The sequence below is a fragment of the Chenopodium quinoa genome, unplaced genomic scaffold (genome assembly GCF_001683475.1).
Source record: "Chenopodium quinoa cultivar QQ74 unplaced genomic scaffold, ASM168347v1, whole genome shotgun sequence".
NCBI lineage: Eukaryota > Viridiplantae > Streptophyta > Magnoliopsida > Caryophyllales > Amaranthaceae > Chenopodium > Chenopodium quinoa.
Window position 1 is genome coordinate 777351 of NW_018745617.1, and position 21294 is coordinate 798644.

General features: G+C 33.8%; 1 protein-coding gene and 1 long non-coding RNA gene across 2 annotated transcripts; one reads left to right on the plus strand and one right to left on the minus strand.

Moving 5' to 3' along the window:
- Positions 1–12496: 12496 nt before the first annotated feature.
- On the minus strand, positions 12497–14222 carry LOC110716613. Its single transcript, XR_002510529.1, has 2 exons — positions 13921–14222; positions 12497–13065 (listed from the first exon to the last, which is right to left on the minus strand). It is a non-coding gene; the product is annotated as an uncharacterized LOC110716613 (long non-coding RNA).
- Positions 14223–15317: 1095 nt separating this feature from the next.
- LOC110716612 (thiamine phosphate phosphatase-like protein) lies at positions 15318–21083 on the plus strand. Its single transcript, XM_021895260.1, has 4 exons — positions 15318–16318; positions 16569–16690; positions 16832–17033; positions 20352–21083. Exons 1-4 carry the CDS (start codon positions 16181–16183, stop codon positions 20700–20702), a joined length of 813 nt encoding a protein of 270 aa, XP_021750952.1. The 5' UTR covers positions 15318–16180; the 3' UTR covers positions 20703–21083.
- Positions 21084–21294: the final 211 nt, after the last annotated feature.

The following is a 21294-nucleotide window of genomic DNA, read 5'->3' on the forward strand; positions in this document are numbered from 1 at the left end:
TTATCAACAATATAGTCATCTTTCTCATATTCCTCGTCCACATGAATCTCATTGCTTCTAACACGCATATCATTCCGATCAAGATCCCCACTGTACTCTCCACTTTCTCCGTGCCAAATCCACACATGGTATAATTGCCTAAACCCATGACATAATACATGATCTCTAATGATTTCAATACTATCGACCACATTCACATTATTACAATCAACACAAGGACAATAAAGGCCTTTGCCACCCAGTTTGCATTGATAAGCTAAAGCCCTCTTGCAAAACCTCTTGAACCCCATTCCAAAATTCCAATGTATCACGTCTACCATAAATCCAACCACGATCCTTCTCCATTTAGTAAATTGTCTCTAAACATATATAGCAACATATAATGAATAATGTGTAATTGCTACATATTTTATGTAAATCAAATTCAAGTACAAAACGTGAATATATCATTCATATAGTGAAAAAATGCATGTTTCCAAAGGGTCCTTATCACTCCAACCTAACCCATCCTTGAATGTCTACTCTCACTAGTGAATGTATGTCAACTTTTCAATTTTAAGGAAAATCCGGCAGCATTTCCCCCTAGTTCTCCAAGTACACGATGTAGATAATTAATTACCCACATATGTACCCAGAGAACATAGTGAGGAAATGGTAAGCCAAGATGTTCCTTAAAATCGAAAAGAAAACATACATTCACCACCTAAGTGAGAGTACACATTCAAGAACAGTCCCAACCGGGGACTGTTCAAGACTTTCTCCTAATGAGAAAGCCTTGAACGGGTATCTAGGCATATGATGATGCAGGTATTCTATATATTGTTAGGTTGTATTTATTTGCAATTAAACAATCCAAAAGTTCCAATTTCATGAATAAACTTTTATTAAATGGATTAATAGAAAGAAATATAGCTAAGTAAAGTTTATAAGTCATACCAATATAGCAACTACCCACTTGAGCTCAATATGAAGTCCTCATGCTAAACTCGTGCTTCAATTCACAAATCTATTAAAAAAAAACAATAAAAAAATTAGGTTAAATATTAGGTATGTACTATATCTTTCTCATAACATGTCAATTCACTAATTTATTTATAAGCTAAAACACATCATTCATAACAATTGCTAAACAATGTATTCACTACTTTAATTCATCTAATTTATTCAAAATTGCTAAACTAACAAGGTTACTAATCTCTAAATTTTTTTCAAAATTACCCATCAAAACAACTTAAAAGTAACCATTCACCCATTCCAAAATTCATCTACTTTAGTAACAAGCAAGGTTACTAATCTCAAATTTATTCAAATATACCCATCAAAACAACTTAATATTAACCATTTAAACATTCCAAAATTCAAATAATTTAATAACAAAGTTCACTAATCTCTAACTTATTCAAAATAATCCATCAAAACAACTTCAAATTAACCATTAAAAGTAACATACCAAAATTTACCTATTTAAGTACCAAGGTTAATATATATTCTATTATTATTTCACAATTATCCACCAAAACACATTAAATTAACCATTAAAACGTAATAAAATCCAACTAATTGAGTTTCAAACTTGACTAATTTGTAATAATTTCACAATTTCCCAATAAAAAACCAAAAATTGCTATAAATTGAAGTAAAATTATATTTAAACCTAAATTTTAATTTGCCTAACAATTCTTCAACAATAAAAATAAATTAATAAAAGTACATAATTGATAAAATAATTGTGAATAAAGAAAAAATAATTAAACCTAGAACACTCATATTGTGGTTTAATGCAGCTTGAAGGGAAGGAGAGATGGAGGAGCAGCCGTGGAAGGTGGTGCGGTGGCGCGGCGGCGACGTTCAGGGTGGCGGCGCGGCGTCTTCAAACAGCAGAGGACACGAGCAAAGAAGAGAAGAGGAGAAGAGAAGAGGAGAAGAGAAGAGGCGCGGCTTCTTCGAACAACAGAGAAGAGGAGCCGAGGTGTGGTCTTCGAACAGGGGAGAAGAGAGGTTGCGCGGCGTCAATGGTGTTCAAGGTGGCAGCAGTGGTGGAGGGAAAAGGAGGGGAGGCAAGGTTCGGGTTTTCTGGGTTTGGTCGAATGAAACAGTGGTGGAGGGAAAAGGAAATGAAATGTTAAGGAAAGAGGAGGAAGAAAGGAGAAAAGGGTGGCCTTTTTTTAAAAAAAATTTCCATTGGTTCACATAAGCACCGGTTCAAACCGGTGCCTTTAACTGTTTTTGGCACCGGTTTGAGTTGAACCGGTGCCTTCTATCATGGTATAAAAACCCGCCCAATTTAGGGCCGGTTTTTGGCACCGGTTTGGCTTGAACCGGTGCCATTAGGGGGTTGCCTTTTTGTATTTTTCTACTAGTGAGATTCACATAATATATACCTCTAAAGTGTGATTTCCACGTGAGATCGACTATAAATTAAGGGAGAATAGAAGGTCGGGCCAATGCGGATTGCGGGCCAATAACATGTCATGGGCTTATATTGAACAAAGTCATAAATATGTACATATGAATACGAAAATATGTAGTTAGTATTTTTTTTTTTTTTTTTTTGTACATTATCTATTTTGTTTGTGTATTAGATGGAACAAACATATTAGCCTTATATTGACCCAACTCAATAAAGGCCCTATATATTTGTCCAATTATAATCCTGTCCATTAAGAACCCTATAAGTGTGGTCTTGATCCTATTATTATTGGACTACTCTTTTTTGGATTGGGACCATTAAATGAAAGTTATTAAACATAATTTTTAAACAACATTTTAACAATATGTTCTTTTCATTATAGTCTATAGCTATATGTTCATTACTCCTTTCATGTTTTAATAAGTGTTACACTTCGACCCACACATAATATAAGACAAGTTAATTGACTTAAATAAAATAAGAGGTACTCGTAAGTGGGATACTTAGAATATTAAAAATTGTGAAAGACAGTAGTGGGAAAAAAATGTAGTAGTGGATTTGGACGGAAACCATTAAAAGAGAAACATATGATATCGGATGCAGTATTGTACTCCCACCGTCCCATAATGCAGTTTCTGTTTTTGTATTTTGGAGAACCAAAATGTTGTTCTTGTTTCTATTTTTGGATAGTATGTAAAGTCTATTATACCATCATTATTTAAAACCTTTTTTTTTATTGTACATCCTAATTTACCTTTGAATTTTGCACATGCATTGTACTTTTTTCCACTTTCCCTCTCTTACTTTTGTATGTGATTGTACTTTTCACTTTTAGTAATATACTTTATCCATTTTTTTCTCCTATTTCTTAAGTACCGTGAAAAAACTCAAACAACAACTATACTATGGGACAGAGAGAGTAGCTTTCTTTTTAAAAGTAACACTTACAGTATTTAAAATACGACCATATTTGGTAAGTGTAATTTAACACTTATTAAAATACAGAAGGGGTACATTTTTATACTACATCCGTTTTTTTTTATCAAGTGAAGTATATGTAGGTACTAAACTTTGGCAAATGTTGCAAATTGGGTACTTAACTTTCAACCTGTTTAACTTGCTGTAACAGGTTATTAACAGCTATTAAGAGCAAATTTGATTTTTTTTTTAATTGCCTTGAAGTCTATTAACAGCAATAATTGTCAAAATACATGTAAACAGCAAAATGGGCATTGCAACTGTATTTTAAACAATATATATGTTACAAATAAAGGACATAAGCTATGAACAATATATAAGAGTATTCTAATATTTTGTTACTCTATAGCTTGGTGTCTAAATATTTCCCCAAAAAATTAGTGCTTCTGCTGAGTGAGTAAATCTGCAAGAAAGAGTAATAAGATCAATTACACAGTCACCATGTCAAGATTAAGCTCAAGTGTTAGCTCAAGCCCAAGGAGTTGTCACTGTGGTTTGCTTGTGTCAAGGACAAGGGCTTGGACTAAGGACAACCCTGGGAGGAGATTCCTTGCATGTCTAGATTATGATGCAGACACTAAGAGAAGAGGATATAAGTTTTTCAAGTGGACAGATTTTAAAGCACCAGATTGGCAGACTTAAGTTATATTGGGTTTGATGGAGGAAAAGGAGAGGTTGAAACATGAGATGGTGGCCATGAGAAAGCAGCTTTGTGAAGCTAATCAATATGCAAGGAAGCGGAAGATAGAAAACACATTGATGAAGTTCAATAGGGGTGTAAGAGTGAATTTCAACTTGCAATTGTGGGGCATTATTATTGTTGCAACAGCTGTTGTTCTATACTTTTATTTTAGGCAAATAACAATGTAAGCAGTAGGTAGTTAGTGTGGTACCTTAGTTGTTGTAGTTTTTATCTTCTTTGCTAGGTTCTATAAGTTGAAAATGTAGTGAGATGATGCAATTTGGCAAAGAAAATTAATAAAATATGTTCTATTACCCTACATGCAGTACTTGTGATGTCATAGTTGTTGCTTCTTACTGGGTTTTTTGTGATGAAAGGGGGTATTCTTGACTGAAAGAATACACAGTCTGCTCCCCATCATAATCAGAGTAAAATGCCCTTTGAACATGTTGTGGTGTTGGGGCGGGGGGAAGAATATGATTTTGGGGGTTAAACCTACCCTACATTAGCAAAGATTGGTTAATAAATGACATTTAAAATATTATGAATTAATAAAAACATCTATAAATATATTTGTTCTTACTGTGGCAACTCTTTGAAACCCATTTTGGTAAGTGTAGATCCCCACCCCCTCATATGCATGGATAGTTAAGCTTAACAAGTTGTTGTAGTTGCTGAAGTGGACTTGCCATTGTTTGTTCGTTTGCTTCTGCCTTTTGCAGCGACATTTTTTGCAGCCTCTTACATTATGACCTTGGACACAACACAGTCTGCATGCAGGTGATGCCAACTCCTTTACTCCTGAGTTTCCCTGCTGCAGTAACTTCTGCTGCCTGCATTCTTCTTTTTGCTTTTGGCCTATGATTAATCTTCTTTAGCTTAGGTGCCAACACAAGTTCATTACTGAATGGCCAATCCTGAGGGACATTTAGATGATAAAATAAGTGCTTATAAGCCTTTATGTAAGTGGATTTTGTGAAATACTCATTCACATATAGCTCGAGATGGTCTGACTTATTCCACACTACAACTACAACATGTTTGCAAGAGATGCCACTTATTTTCCAAGATCTACAACTACATAATATGTTAGCAAGGTTAACAACAAATTTGTCTTGAGTAGCACCTTCTTTGACCCCATAAAAAAACCCCCCATCCTAGTATGCATTCCAACCCCTAGCCCAAACCTTACATCTTTTCAACTTTTGTTGGATCCTAGCTAGAGCACAGAACCATGTCTTTGTTGGCAATCCGATCCCTTTTCTTATGTAACCTCTCCATTACACCTTCCCTTATGTCTTCTAACATGGTGATAATGGGTTTATGCCTTGAATTAAGAATATATGCGTTAAACACCACACCAATGTTGTTATCAACACTATCACAACATGAAAGTGGGGTGTAAAAATTCCTGCACCATTTTTTGTAGTTTCACTACATGAGATCCTCAGCTACATCTGTTAAATAGTTCTCATAAGATCAATGTTTGCAAGGAATTCATTCTCAGTTGTGCTTTTGGCAATCTTCCAAATCTTCTTTCTAAATTTCATACCCCCTCTAAATACTGATATGAAATTACAATACACATGTCTTGCATTAACCCTTGTCTCAGCTTCAAGGAATGTGCTAGCAACAACAGCAAGCAACCCCTTTTGCTGGTCTGACATGAAGATGTATCCTGCCCTACAAGAAGTACCTAAATCAGATCTTAAAAGCTCTAAGAACCAAGTCTAGGTATCTGTGCTCTCTACCTCCACTACTAACCATGCTATTGTGAACATCTGGTTGTTCTCATCCCTCCTTAAATCCACTAAAAGCTGACCACCAAAAGGCCCCTTCAGAAAGCATCCATCCAAGGAAATGAACCTTCTACAACCATCAAGGAATCCTTTCTTCAAATCTTCAAAACATAAGTAAATCTTTTCAAACTCATTGGCATTCATCTTTAGTTTCACTATGTTTTCCCGGTTACTTCTTAGAATTTCAGCTGCATATCTAGGTAGCAGACCAAATTGTTCTTCATACTCACCAACAATAAGTTTCTGTCCAATTTTTCTTGCTCTATATGCTAAGTACCTGCTGACTTTCAACCCATACAGTCTCAATGATGTCATGGACGACCTTCATGTATGGATTTGGTTTGAAAAATCCTAGCAACCTATGAAGCTGTTATTTTCTTGTTTCTTAGTTCCCTACCACAAGTATGCTCACCAACATGAGTTTTAACAATGAAATTCCTTTCTCCCTTCTCCCAAGAAGCCTATATCTTCCAAGGACAACCTTTGTCTTTACTCGTGCAATGCCCACCAACCCTATTTTGTCATTCCTACTAAATTGTATGTCTCTTCTAGTCTCAATACAATAGTCTCACAACCTTCTTGAATGTAATTTAATTCTCAAATGACTTACCAACAAAAAACTTGTTATCGCTCCCTTCACATCCTCCTTTCCTAAAATTCAATTTCTTAACTTCAAGTTGTACCAGATACCCACAGTCATCCTCATCAGATGACTCACAAGGGTTGTCTGCCCCACTAAGTCCATCAAAATCACTTGCATATCCTAATAAGTCTTTGCCCTTTTCTTCTGCTAGCCTTCTTAACATCACCAATTCATCCTTATAGGACTTCTCCTTCTGTTTCTCCTCAGTCACCCTTAAACTGGCATTCACAATCTCAACATCATCATCATCTATCTGATCCCTCAGTGTTATAATCTATAAATGGATCAGTACACCTAGGCACATCACTATTTAGAAGTTCAACAAAGGAGCCATGTCCACCTAGTCCAGTCCCTATGTCTGTAGGTACATGTGCAAGTTCATGTTCTGTATAGATGTCAATAACCTTAAACTCCAATAACAGTGTAAGAAAGGGATCACAAGAACTATTATCAAACCCCAAGTATATTATACCAAATTGAAAATCCTTTCTAGGGTCCAAGAAATGCAGTTTTACTATGTCTGTATACCCTAAGCTGTCAACTACTTGTTTCACATAGCTAGAGTTAACATCTTCTAGTATATCATCAAATGTATTGACCCTCCCCCCATTGTATGTCATTTGACCTCCATCTTCAACCCATTCCCCACCATGATGAACTATTGTGCAAGGTTTCAAATGCATCATATCTATTATTCAAACATTAGAATATTATTCATAGTTGATTATCCAAAGTTGTCATTTCAGTATATATGTATGTGCATAATATATATATATATATATATATATATATATATATATATATGTATATATATATATATAATTCATTTTACATCAGAAAAAAAAAAATCAACTTAAGCTTAAACCAGCAACATCCCCCCAAAAAAAGCCTAAACCTGCTGCAACAATCAAGATTAAAAGCTTAGTTTAATCTAAGTCAAACACTTTAGCAACAAAATAAAGGAAAAAAAAAAACTATATTTTATTTTACTCATGCGAAAAAGACAAACCAACACTTTTATGTAGAACACAACAATCACCCAACACATAATTCATGAATATAAAGACAAAGAATGAGAATATACCTTCTCTTGAAATACGTCTGGCTAGTATCTTGTCTTTTTCTTCGGCTAGATCAGTGGCTGCCAGTTCATGAATATTCAATTGCAACTTTCTTCTTTTGGAGTTTTTTTAATGGAGATAATCTATGAAGGTTTCCCCTCCTTTCTACTTGCTTTTATAGGGAAAAAGGAGAGTAAAGGTAGTCTGAAATGAGGAGGGAGTAATAAGGGGTATTCTTGGAATCCTTGCAACAGAAGCTTTGTGAAGAAGCATTTCCCGCCACAAGTTGTTGAGCATAGAGAGAAGAGAAAGCATCTAATCCCATTAACCAAAGCAGCCTCATGATTAATCTGTTTTTCTAAATTAAAAAAAAAAATTGCCTTAAACCGGTTAATACAGGTTACTACAAGTCACTTGACCGGAATATTCCCTCCGGTGGGTACTCTCCCAAAGTTCGGTACCCAAATTGCCACTTTTGAAAGTTGAGTACCCTATTTGCAACAAACATTAAAGTTAAGTACCCATTCATATACTTCACTCCACGTTTTGACTTTAGTACTATTCACACACCTCGCTTTGACCGTGTTTTGTGATTTATATGTGAAGAAAAACATGGTCAAGTGAGATCTTCTTAGATTCGTCACAATGTGTATTGTTAAAATATCAACTTTTTATTATTTTTTGCTTATCGATAATTAAAAATATTAATGACTTGGCAAGTGTGAATAAAGAAACAAGTCAACAAAAAAAACAAAGGAAGTAATTTTTTTTTTTCTTTGTGAAACCAATGTACCCAGAATATGAAATTTTGTGTGCATATACCCTAAAGATAGACTATTTTGTGAATAACTACCCATTTTCAAAAATATTGTTTAGAATTACTCGTAAGATCGCAAAAGTTTGTCTAACACTACCCATTAATGCTTTCTATCCAATTGAGCCGTTTGTGGGGCCCACTTCTACGAATTCCCACCCAAACAACTCCCCTCCTCAACTATCTCTGTCTTCCTTATATTTTCCCTCCATTTTCACTCCTCTTCTTTACCTTCCATTATTCACCGTCTTAGACTAACCTAAGTAAATCTCCAAATTCATACCCTTTTTGGAAAATTAACAAGGCCTAAAACCCTTTTCTTTGTTGTCTCTCTTTTTCATCTACATCTTATTGCTGCTTCGGGTAATAACATGTCAGAGGATGAAACTATCAATGGTTAAAGAAAAGGGCAAAGTAAGTGCTAAAAATTACTAAACGAAAACACAAGGATGAATGAGATAAAATAATGTAGTAATTACTATGAAACTCGTGGCCTTTAAATTATAAATTGTTGAACATGTGGAAAACCTAATTTTTTATTGATCAAATTAGAGCCTTAAATTTTTAATTGACGAAAAAAACAAAACCCCTAGTTCAATTCAAACCATAAACCCTAGAAATCAAAATCCCAATTTGAATTGAAGCCCTAAACCCTAAATTGAATTCCTAATTGTGTTAATTTAAGAAAATTAAGAACTCTAACCAAGTAAATATACCAAGAATTGAAATAATAGCTTAAACCATTTCCTAATTTAATGATAAATTGTGTTAATTTGATTTAGATTTTTGGATGGGTTTAGAGGGAAAGTAATGAAGGAGGGGAGAATTGAGTGGAAACCGTAGAAGTGTATCCCACAAACCGCTCAATTGGATGAAAACCGTGTATGGATAGTACTAGACAAACATTTGCAATATTATGAGTAGTTTTAATTTTTAAAGATGTAATACAAGTTCGCGCTTGCTCCCCTGACGGTAAGATAAGTAGAATTCGTGGTTGCCTTCATTTTTGTGATATTCGTGGTTGTTGTTCGGGTTTTGTAATAGCAAAGATACATGAATTAAGTACTAACAAGGAGTAGTGATAAAGTTTTTATAGGGAAATATCTATGGAAAAACAATTATTACAAGTGAAGTTGTCTAGAATTTGATATACTTTAAAGATTTTTAAAAATTTATACTACTGTTTTAAATATTATTTTAGAACGCAATCGTTTTCTTATTGAGTACCTAAATAATTTTCAAATAGCTTCGTTGTAAAATGATTTTGATAATAAGGAGTAATAATAAGAAAATGCAATATTAAGGTTAAAGTTATGTAAAATGGATTAAATGTAAAATATATGATAGAATTGTATATAAGTTTGTTAGACTTTGGTTCTTCTATTGAAAATTATACGAATTACTTCTTCTGTTCTTTTTTACTTGACCTGTTTCTTTTATCACGCTTGCCAATGCAAAACTTTAACGATCAATAACGTAAATTCTCCATAAATAAAAATCATAAAAGTTATATATTATGATAGTACTTACTGAGACGAATCCAAAAGATCATACATAAATATATTTTTCCTTACATATTATTCACAAAAGACAGTCAAAGGAGGGGTTGTGGATAGTGTAAAAGTCAAAGCGGGTCAAGTAATAAAGAACGGAGAAAGTAGTAGTTAGAGTTTGTAATCAATATGGAATGTATAAAATGAATGAGAAATATCATTTGTGTATGTATTTAAGTTTATTTGCTGGTCATTTATTTATAAATTATTTTATGTACGATTTTTTGATAATATAGTTGGAGGGAATAGCTTTACACTTTTTACATTAAAGATTATAGTCGTTGGAACACATACTACGCGAGTGCCTCCCCGATGGTATGATATGTAAGATTTGTGGTTGTGATTGTGTTTCACAGTTTGGGGTGTTATTAACATGATGATTACGGGGTCTTATTTGTATGGTAGTCACTAACTTGATTATAAATTCTTCCCATCTCTTCTTCCTTCATATATACCCTCTCTTATATTTATGTCTTGTCTTATCTCATTTCCCTTTTCTATTCATCCTTACTTTGTTTCACCTTCTTGTTCTTTTTTCTCCAACCTTATCCATTCTTCTTGTATCGTTTGAACGGTTTAGTAATCCCCCCCTCTCTCTCTCTCCCCCGACCCTTCTCACTTTTCCGACTCATCTCTCTTTATCACTCTATCTCATTTCTCTTTTCTATTCATCCTTACTTTCTTTCACTTTCTTGTTCCTTTTTTCTCCAACCTATCCACTTTTCTTGTATAGTTTGAACGGTTTAGTAAGCCTCCCCCCCCCCCCCTCTCTCTCTCTCTCTCTCTCTCTCTTATTCTCTCCCGACCCTTCTCTCTTTCCCGACTCATCCTTCTCTTTATCACTCTATCTCTCAGCTCCCTGCCCCTCTTTCTCTTAATTGCTCTATTTCTTTCTCTTCCGACCCTTATCTCTCTCTTATTCTCCCAGCATCGCTCTCTCTCTCTCTCCTCCTGTCTCATCTCTCTTTCTTTCACCTTTAAAAGCTTAATGTACAACTATTGAAAAAAAAAAAGAGCATAATGTACAACTAGTTAACAATAATTTAACACGCAACAACTTCCACTCCAAATTATCCAGAACAAAACAAATTAATCATATTCATAGATTATACATGTATCCAAAAGAACATATTAACTCAGCCAGTTTGACAAGAATCAAACCAAGCTATACAAAGCACACAATCAGAAGATAATTTACAAAGGATATAGAATTCTGGGTCTAGAAAATTCTCGACATAAAAAATGAATCTCAAAATGTGTAAAATTACTTCGTACTATATATCAGCTATGAAGCTCAATATTATTACGCTGTACTGTATATCTTTAAACTCTTTTGAATCAAACATTTTGTTTTTCCTGAACGACAAGATAAAGAAAAGCAACCTGTTGCATTTAAAGTCATAATTGTCATCGCTATATGCTTGATGCAATGAGCTGCAGTTGCTACCTTAGAGTATTAAACTGAAAGAGTCAGACCAAAACTCCAATTAATCAAAACCAAATATTTTAGTTGAAAAGGAATTCTTGATATCACACTTGTAGTGTCATCATATAACTTCTACCACAAAGTTAATACGGAATAGTATGTCACAAGCTTAGATCAATACTGAGATAGTTTTATTGTTTTTGCATGCATACCTCATTGCTTTATATGTTAACAGACATTTATTGATCCCTAATCAAAAGCATAAAGTGTAATATTAGTATAATATAGGATTTCAAGTTCACAATTTCATAAACTACAGAAGAAATTATATGGATCGTAAAGTAATACATGGCTGTCCATTTGGATCAATATTGTGTTATAAAGGTTTAATCATTAAAGATAATTTAAAACAATTAGCTCAATTTCGAAATCATACAATCTTTTAATAAAAAAGTATTACAGTCATCTTTTTTTAAATGAAAATTTACCAAAGAGCAACAGTTCCAAGATGGTAACCCGAGGGTTCTTGACTCCTTTGCTTGTCAGAGCTAATTATCTAGTAACCTTCATTAAGAAAATAATCACTTAGACATTTAACGATCTTAAACAAACAAATAAATAAATAAATAAATAAATAAGGCCCTAATTTTAGAATGATGAGAAATCAGATCTCTATATTTTTTTTACCAAATTGCATCAAAACCACCCCAAAATTATAAACTAATAATTGAATTAAACCGGAAAAATTCAATTTTAAAACGAATTAAATTGAATCAAGAAAACCCTTCAATTTTAAATGAACTCAATTAAATTAGAAACCCCTAATATTTTTATCAAATTGAATTGAGAAGTATTTTTATCAAATTGAATTGAGAAGTTCTCAATTCTAAAGTGAACTGAATAAAGGAAACCATGGGAATGAATATATACCATAGTAGCAAGTTGGTAAGTAAACTAGAGCCATTGCATTAGTTATCCATACATCAACAACACACACACACACACAAGTACTCAATTTAGGAAGGAAGAACAACAGCCCCAAACAAAACAAACAACCCTTGCAGCAGCAACAAGCACGGAAAAACGATACTCAAGAAGAACACAATAACGATCGCACCACAACAACTAACTCACAAGCACCGCACAACGATCCCACACACTAACATAACACGAATGGAAAAAAAGACCTTGAAAAAACTCCTCATGTTTGTTCTGTTGGAAAAATAATTCAAAGGCAAACTTTATAAAATTAAAGTTGATATGTAAGAGAAAACCATTAAAAGTGGTTTAAGGACAAGTGTGTTGTTTGTTCTTCTTCCCACGGCACTTCATACCTCTTAACTGAAGCAAGCAACATTGCCCAATTGCAAGCTCATTTTTCGCAACCACCCCCAACCCAACATGTGATCTAGAGACCAAATTATTAGCGTCCACATTCAACATGATAATGCCTTAAGGGGGGATCCAACCTGAAGGGTAGTCATGAGCTGCAGTTCTAACGAATACTTTGTGTGAATCTCATAGTTTTCTACACTATGTTCAACGTTATGTTTTTAAAGACGATTTTTTCCTGCAGAACCAAGTAGCACACATCATAACAAGTATAGTTGCGAGTCAAGAAGGATTATCACAGCAAGGATAGGAGGAATTTTCCCTGAAGAAGCAGCATGGTTTGGAGCCACATCATTCCTTTTATCCCCTGCCATTAGACAATTTCAGAAGATTCAAGCCTTTAAGGCGTAGAGCATATAAGTCTTATGATCTAGTACTTTGAAAGAGTAAGAAGCAACACCAATCAGCATGATTCTTGCACAGAAGCTAAACAGAGCTGAAATTCTCCAAGCTCATAAAATTAAGGTTCAATGCTAAGACTAACTCAATTGCATTAACTTAAAATAGAAATCATATATAGTAAATTTTGTCAGATATAACACCTTTTAAGTGTGTTTTGTTGTGAGAAATCACCTTATAATTTTATTTTTTTTTTTTTTTTTTTGTGAAAACACAACTAATACCAGAAATTATTTGTCAAATAACAACTTAAGGTGGTTTCCGATGTGTTGACTTGGTTTTACGGTGTTGACTACCACTTGGGAGTCATGTGCACCGACTTACCCCCCCCCCCCTCCCTTCTAATTTTTTACCCTTTCTTTCCCTCCAACTTTATTTTCTCTCTCCTCTCAATTTCTTCCCCAATTAAACCCCCTGCTCTTCCACCACCCAAACTCCATTGCTCCCCTTTGAAGAAGGTGAACTCCAAATTTGAGCTCCAATTTCTGCAAATATACTCAATTGGCATAATTACGAGGCAGGTAAGTAGCATTAATTAAAAACGTATTCCATTAATTTTGTTGATTTTGCGAATTATCATGAGTTAGGGTTTAAAATTGGAATTAGGGTTTTTATTTGGGGATGCTGGAGGTAGCAGTAATGTCGAGGCTTCCCTTTCTTACCCATGGCAGACACAAAGAAAAGGAAGGACAGAGAAATTTAGGCAAGTAATCAAACAAAAATTGAGTAACAAATGAGAGGAGAGAGAATTTTTTACACTTACCCAATTCCTTGGCCAAATTTAAACCACGAATTGAAGCATTCAGTTTGTCACTGCCATGGCCGAGCAACTTCTAGAAGCTTTTAATGGTGATGTGAGCAGCAACACAGAGCGAAGTAATTGAGAGGAGAGAGAAAGAAATTGAGTGGAGAGAGAAAATAGAGTTGGAGGGAAAGAAATGGTAAAAAAATTAGAAGGGAAGGGGGTAAATCGGCGCACGTGGACACATGGTGGTCAACGCCATGAAACCAAGTCAACAGGCCTGAAACCATCCTTAGGTGTTATTTTACAAATAATTTCTGGTATTAGGTGTGTTTTCACAAATATATATATATATATATATATATATATATATATATATATATATATATATATATATATAAAAGGTGTTTTCTCACAACAAATCACACTTAAAAGGTGTTATCTAACAAAATTTCCTCATATATAAGCCTCGAAAAATTAAACATGTATATGTTTTAAAAATTATTATAATAGCATGCAATTAGAACAACTATACTTGAAATAAAAATAATTCCTAAGCATAGCTAGAAACCAACACTGAGAAATACAAAAAAAAAAAAAAAAAAAAAAAATGTAATACCCACAAAATAATTCCTAAGCAAATAATTTATGTTGGGTAAGCGTTAATCAATGGCTTCCATACTCAAATTAAATTCAAATCTGCTAAATGCCATTAACAAAATTTCAGCATAATTAACTCATAATTCCTTAATCAATAACCCATAAATAACCAAAGAATTCTTCAAACAAATAAACAGATAAATCAAGTACCAATTACTGATATGACACAAATGAAACAAATGGTAAAATTGCAAGAATCAAGAAAATTGAAAAAGAGAAAAGAAAGCATACAAGGAGAAGCGAAGAGAACACAATCAGCTTCGAGAATTTTCCGGCTAAAAGCTTCAACGATTGGAGGGTAAGTACTGTCAACCTCAAGATTAGTGTTGATTATCGGCAATGGTGAAATATCGATGTAATTGATTTTCATTGTTTGTATTGACTCTGAACTTATCGTCATTGCTGAATTCATTCAAAATTTAAAAATCTACCATCACCTGAACCTGAGGATATACTTCCTCCCTTTTATTGTAGTGGAAAAAAGTAACAGAGAAAGTTAAAAATACAAAATTGTCCATGTGACATATTGATAAATTAAAAAGTACTCCCTCCGTTCTCTAATGTTTTTTTACGTTTGGAATTATGCGCGGTTATTAAGAAATTGGGTAAAGTTAGGTATGTTGGAATATTTCAATAATTGAAAGTACAATATTATTGAAAAATACAATGTTGAGCATGTCGGGTGAAGAAATTAGAGGAGAGAGGAGAGAGAAAGTAATAGCTAATAAGTGTTGAAAAACTACTCCCTCCGTCCTTAAATTACATTCCTCTTTGGAAATTTACACGGGAATTAAGGAGGAAAGAATAAGACAAATAACAATAATTAGATAATGCAATGGGAAGTACAAAACATTAAATAATGGTTTTGAGTAAAACAAAGATAGATTAGTGATTACTCATGACATGTCATCAATGCTTTGCAAAAAAAAAAAGGGATCAATCACATGCTCCTAATTGAAAATTTTTAACCAATCATATTCATTGTAATTTGGCACAAGGATTCTGAAAACATTAGCCAACCAAACATTAATAGTGGAATGTAAATACATTAGTTATACATTAAAAGTACAATTGAAAAAGAGAGTGTGTTTGGGATATTTAGAAAAAAAACTTACTAAAAATAAAAAGGTGGAATGTAATTTTGGAATACCCAAAATAGAAAGGAGGAATGTAATTTAGGGACGGAGGGAGTATAAAAATTGTACAAAAAGTACATTAGCACATGGAAAGACAAGGACTTTTGAGTATAAAAATTGTAAAATAAGGGTAATTTTGTCCAAAATTTATGACCAAAATAGGAAAGATACTAAATGTACAGAATAAAAAAGAAAACTCTAAATGAAAACGTAAAAAACATTTTGGAACTAAGGGAGTATGTGTGAAAAAACAAGGGTATGATGGGTATTTGTAGTGTGATCCCAAATAATTTTTTTCATTAAAAGAAAATGATGCAATATTTGTGAAATTTCCTAAATTACATGCAATGCAAACTGCAATAATAAAAAAAACATAAAGTAATAAAAACACATCATCGGATTCAAACTGCACCCACCAAGCAGACAAACATCCTGTCAGAAGTTCAATTCCAATCATCGGCGATTCATCTAATCTCACTACAAAAATGTCAAAAATAGTGGTGATTTTCGACTTCGATCGAACAATAATCGATGAAGATAGCGATCGTTGGGTGATTACCAACATGGGTGTCACTCCTCTATTCAATCAGCTCTATTCCACTTTGCCATGGAACTCTCTCATGGTCAGTCCCCTTTTCACAATTTCTTCTCTTCATTCATATAAATTCATATCATATATAGGTACCATCGATTGTATATTGATATTGTCTCGATCGATTTATGATCAAATCCCGTCTACATCATTGACCCTTTGCGGCTTATCTAATTTTATAAAAAAAAACAATTAGAATATATGTGATTTCCTTACATTGGAGAAACATGATTTCATTAGTTTACAATTGATTAAGGTTTGTAGCATCGAAATTTATACAGAATAGGATGATGGAGGAGCTTCATATTCAAGGGAAAACAATTGAAGATATTGGAGATTGTTTAAAGCAAATGCCATTACATCCGAAGATAATATCAGCAATTAAATCTGCTCATTCTATGGGGTAGAATTATCAATTATGCTCATATAAATAAAACAGGGTTTTCCCTGTAATTGGGGTTTTCAGTTTTTTGAATTTGACCAACAATTATTGAATTATTAAAGTATTATGTGAAGCTTATGGTTGTAATATTTGTGGCTTTAGGTGTGAATTGTGGATTGTAAGTGATGCGAATCAATTTTATATCAAGACGATATTGGAACAATATCACTTGTTAGAGTTCTTCAAAGAAGTAACAACGAATCCAACGTTTGTTGATGATGAAGGGAGGTTTCGGATTATGCCGTATCATGATTCCAAGTTGCTTCCTCATGGATGTAATCTTTGCCCTCCCCACATGTGCAAGGTATGTATTGCTTATGTGACTTTAGTTGATAGATTGTAGATTTTGTAGGAATGTTAAATATGAGTATGATCACATTACAAAGCATATGGTTTTAATCATCATTGGATGTTCTGGACTATTTTTTTCCCCACAAACTGAATGTAGTTGCTAAGGGAAATTATTGAATTTTTATTGCAAAACAAATATGTTTCCTATTTCCGAACATTTTAACAATGCTCCACTGTTTGATACTTCCACCGTCCCTTAATTAGATTCCTACTTCTCTCTGTTATGTGAGGATTAAATGTTAGAAATAGGAATCTAATATAGGGATGGAGAGAGTAACTTAATACTTATGTTTCACTGTGTTACTGTACTAGGAACATTGGTAGACAATTGAGTAGTTACTGGACTTACGAATTCCACTTCCAATATTTTAGATATGAAGAGGGTATAATTATGCTTAAAGTTTGGTTGTGTCTCTTTGCTCTTGATTGGTTTTATATTTCTCAAGTTGTAGTTTGTGCTTCATGATACTATTGAAATGCCAAACCAACAGATACCGTCTCTACTCCGATAGTATTGTCCCATCACTAATCAATGCCATTAGCCCATTACTTTCAACCTAAAAGGTTTGATAAAGATATGATTTTGGATTATTTGTTCAAATGACAAACCATCATATTGAACTCTAAATCTTCAATTATTTACCTTGAATGATTCAGTATCTTCATTTTCAATCTCCAACGCTTCGTATGGAATTTGCATACGCAAGAGAAACCAAACTGTCACCAAAACAAGGGAAAGTTCTCAGCTTTACAAAAATTTTGACAAAATTGAGTTTTACCAACAATAAGTAGAAAGAGGGTAAAAAATAAAAACTAAGCTATGCTCAATTCAATACCTTAAGCAGGTTTAAAACCCACTTATCAGAGAGGGTGACAAGAGCAGAAGAATGGAAGGAGTGTGATGATGGTGAGAAGTATTTATATGAGAGGTTTCATAAGAATGAGTTAAGCCATATGCCCATGTAACCATAAGAAAGATTTCTGAATCTGTAGAAAGAGTTAGATATGCTTCTGTTTATAAGCTTTGGTGAAAAAATTGTGATATGGGAAAAGGAAGGGGTAAGAGCTAGAGTGTGATGATGCTATGAGAAGTGACTAATCAGAATAATGGTGCAGAATGGAAGAGCAAGGAAGAGGTAGAATAAGGTTTTGAGTGTGATGATTTGGGAATGGCAAGTCACGATGTATTGCTTACAAAAATATAATATGAAATTCTGGATGAACCTTTTATGTGGGTAAGAAGTAATAAAAGGAAAAGAAAATTGAAAAGAAGAAAGAATGAAAGAAAACAAAAAAAGGGAGGTGAATGAAAGCTTCTATTTGAATTTGTGGTGAGCATATACTATCTAACAGGATCTGAAATTACTCACTACAAAATGGCCCTTGCTAGCCCCTCCATCCCTGTTTAGAGGTGCTTGTAAAGGAGTCACTAGAAGCACCACATAGCAGTTAGTTTGTGGTAGGATGGAGGAGAGTGTTTTTTCTTGTTCCTCCTTTAAAAGGATGTTTTTGTCAGCCTCCAAAGGATTCTGGGATTTTGTCACATTGAGGTTTCGGCTATGGACATAATAGTACCTTTGTTTCCAAATTAGCTATAACCAAGTGAAGTTTTGCCAATTATCATAGCTTCAGCTCCAGAGTTGTAAACATGCTAAAGTAGTTACTCTAGAAGAAAACAAAAACACCCTAAAAAGGCATGATGCTTCAAGCCCTTCATCCTATGATGGTTGTAGTTTAAGTAAGATAATAGGAATGTTGAGGATTTCAATGCCAAAGAACTACTACTCTCATTAAACTTTAAAGATAAGACATCAAATTTACGCCATCATGGCCTCATGGGTCCATAAACAAATGCTTGCCAAAACTCGAATAATTAATTTCAACACACAAACACACACACACCCTTTTTTTTTTTTTTTTTTCATGTTTAGCCTCCAATGCATAACATATTGGCCTTATTTAATAATCCACTGTTATTTACTTAGCTAGTATGACTAAGTGTCCCCCCCCCCCCCTTTTTTTTTCATGTTTAGCCTCCAATGCATAACATATTGGCCTTATTTAATAATCCACTGTTATTTCACTTAGCTAGTATGACTAAGTGTTGTTATTGGTTGTTTCTAACTATGTTTGGTACAATCGATTGATTGGTTGTTGACTGTACAAAATGACCTTTAAAGACATTGAAATATTTTATTATCTTTTTAAAAGTAGGGATAGAAAGGTAACTAGTAGGAAAAATTTACAAAATATAAGAGCATCTTTTCATTTTTAGCGAAAATGCTGGCTTTTTATCCAAGTGAAAAATCATTGTCCAAACGAGTTTTGACTAAACATTGAAGGAGCATTGAACATGATGTCTCTAATTAGGGAAACCAAAAAAAATTAGGAAATAGGGGTTTGCATACCCTTTCCCTTTCTTTAATCCCTCTCCCAAAACAATCAACCTTAATTTTCTTCCTTCAACACTGTTGAGCAACATCAAGTTTTCTTCCTGAAGTTATTGTAAGGCATCCTTCAGCTTTAACTTACTGTATAAATTTTCAGTTCAAATATCTTCTAAATCTTGAGGTTAGGAATATAAATACCGTTTGTCTATTCTATGGACCTCACCATCTAAGATTAAGTATTAAGGGCTCCTTTTATTAACATATAGGATCCACTGCTGCCAGAGAGTAGTAATATCTCCTGTAATTTTTCCCAGGTGGTCTATTCCTTTCCAATCTTCCTACGTTAACTGGAGTCTGGAGCATTCCGGATTTTCTGATTTTAGCCAAACTAGTATCTTATTCATCACAAGAGCCAAATTTCAGCTATATTATTGGGGTGATCTTCCAAATTCTCGTTGTCCAAGGCTATCAATCTTTATCACTACTAAGCAGCCTACTAAAAACATTAAAGCATGTTTTGATTTGTAGGAAAATGCTTTATATGATTGTCTTTAGATCTGCAATAGATTAATATCCAACTTGCAGTTACCGTATAGAAATCCCAAGAGTTTATATTAAATAGAGATCTCAAATACATGTATGCTATTGGTGCTTGCAAACATTGTATTTCATTGGTATAAGTGAAGACAGATTTTTGATATCTGGTAGCTTCTTTAGACCTGCAATAGCTGATGATGACCTATTTGAGGAGATTAAAGCATATCTGTTGTTTTATCAATGGCGAGTTTAATTGGAATTCCCTTAAAAAAATTAAACTTACTGTTAATTCTCGGCCACCATATATGCTTACTCATGTAATCAATTTTTGCAACTTCTAACAGGGACTGATTCTTGAGCGTATACAAACTTCTGCTGAAGAAAATGGGAAAAGTACTACCATCTATATTGGTGATGGTGGAGGTGATTACTGCCCAAGTTTGAAACTCAGAGGAAATGATCATGTCATGCCGCGGAAGAATTTTCCTTTGTGGAAGCGTATCAACAGCGACCCTTCCCTCGTCAAGGCCAGTGTCAATGACTGGAGCAATGGAGAAGAGCTTGAATCTACCTTAATCCATCTTATAAGTACAGTTGGTGGAAACCCTTCCTTATGCGCTTCTACTGAGTTCGATTTAACGAGCAAGGTCCAGAGTAAACCTGCAGCAACCATTGAATTATGTCATAGTCTATGACCCTCCTTGGATTTTTGACAAGCATTTTTTATGTAAATCATCAAATGTCAAGTATTTGCTGAATCATCATTGAACTGATAAACTTTGCATCACATAGAAACTGGAAAGAAAAACACTTGTTATACATCTTATTATTCCCATAAAGGATATTTTCATTTGCATGTATGTCAACTTTAAGATTATAGCAATAGATTTCAATTGTAGACTCTAAATTTGTATGCTTACTTATCAAAACTTATATCTCGAGATTGAGGTGGTGAAGTAGTGATATCACTCCTCCTCAACTTGAATCCATTTGGTATAAGCCAGAATCAAATGTTATAGGGGCTCATTTGATGGATAATGTATTTCTCGATGAATACTGAACTTACAAATAACATCAAAAACCTAGCTTAGAAAAGGTATAATAGTTAAATAATTAAACTCATGTAATCATGCATAATTACATAATAGGCACCGAACTCCCGCCAGCTTTGAGTATTCAAGGGTCACACTCCAGTCCTTTTCCTCTTTATAATCCAAATGATTATGTAAATATATCAAGTAGAAATTGAAGTACATCAAACTATTCTAATCTATAATAATGCTAGGA

Bases quoted from the DNA above. Each gene is read 5' to 3' on its own strand.
- LOC110716612 (XM_021895260.1), top strand. From the start codon at position 16,181: ATGTCAAAAATAGTGGTGATTTTCGACTTCGATCGAACAATAATCGAT. The intron at 16,319-16,568 runs GTCAGTCCCCTT...AAATTTATACAG, and splicing joins TGCCATGGAACTCTCTCATG to AATAGGATGATGGAGGAGCT. The intron at 16,691-16,831 runs GTAGAATTATCA...TTGTGGCTTTAG, and splicing joins AAATCTGCTCATTCTATGGG to GTGTGAATTGTGGATTGTAA.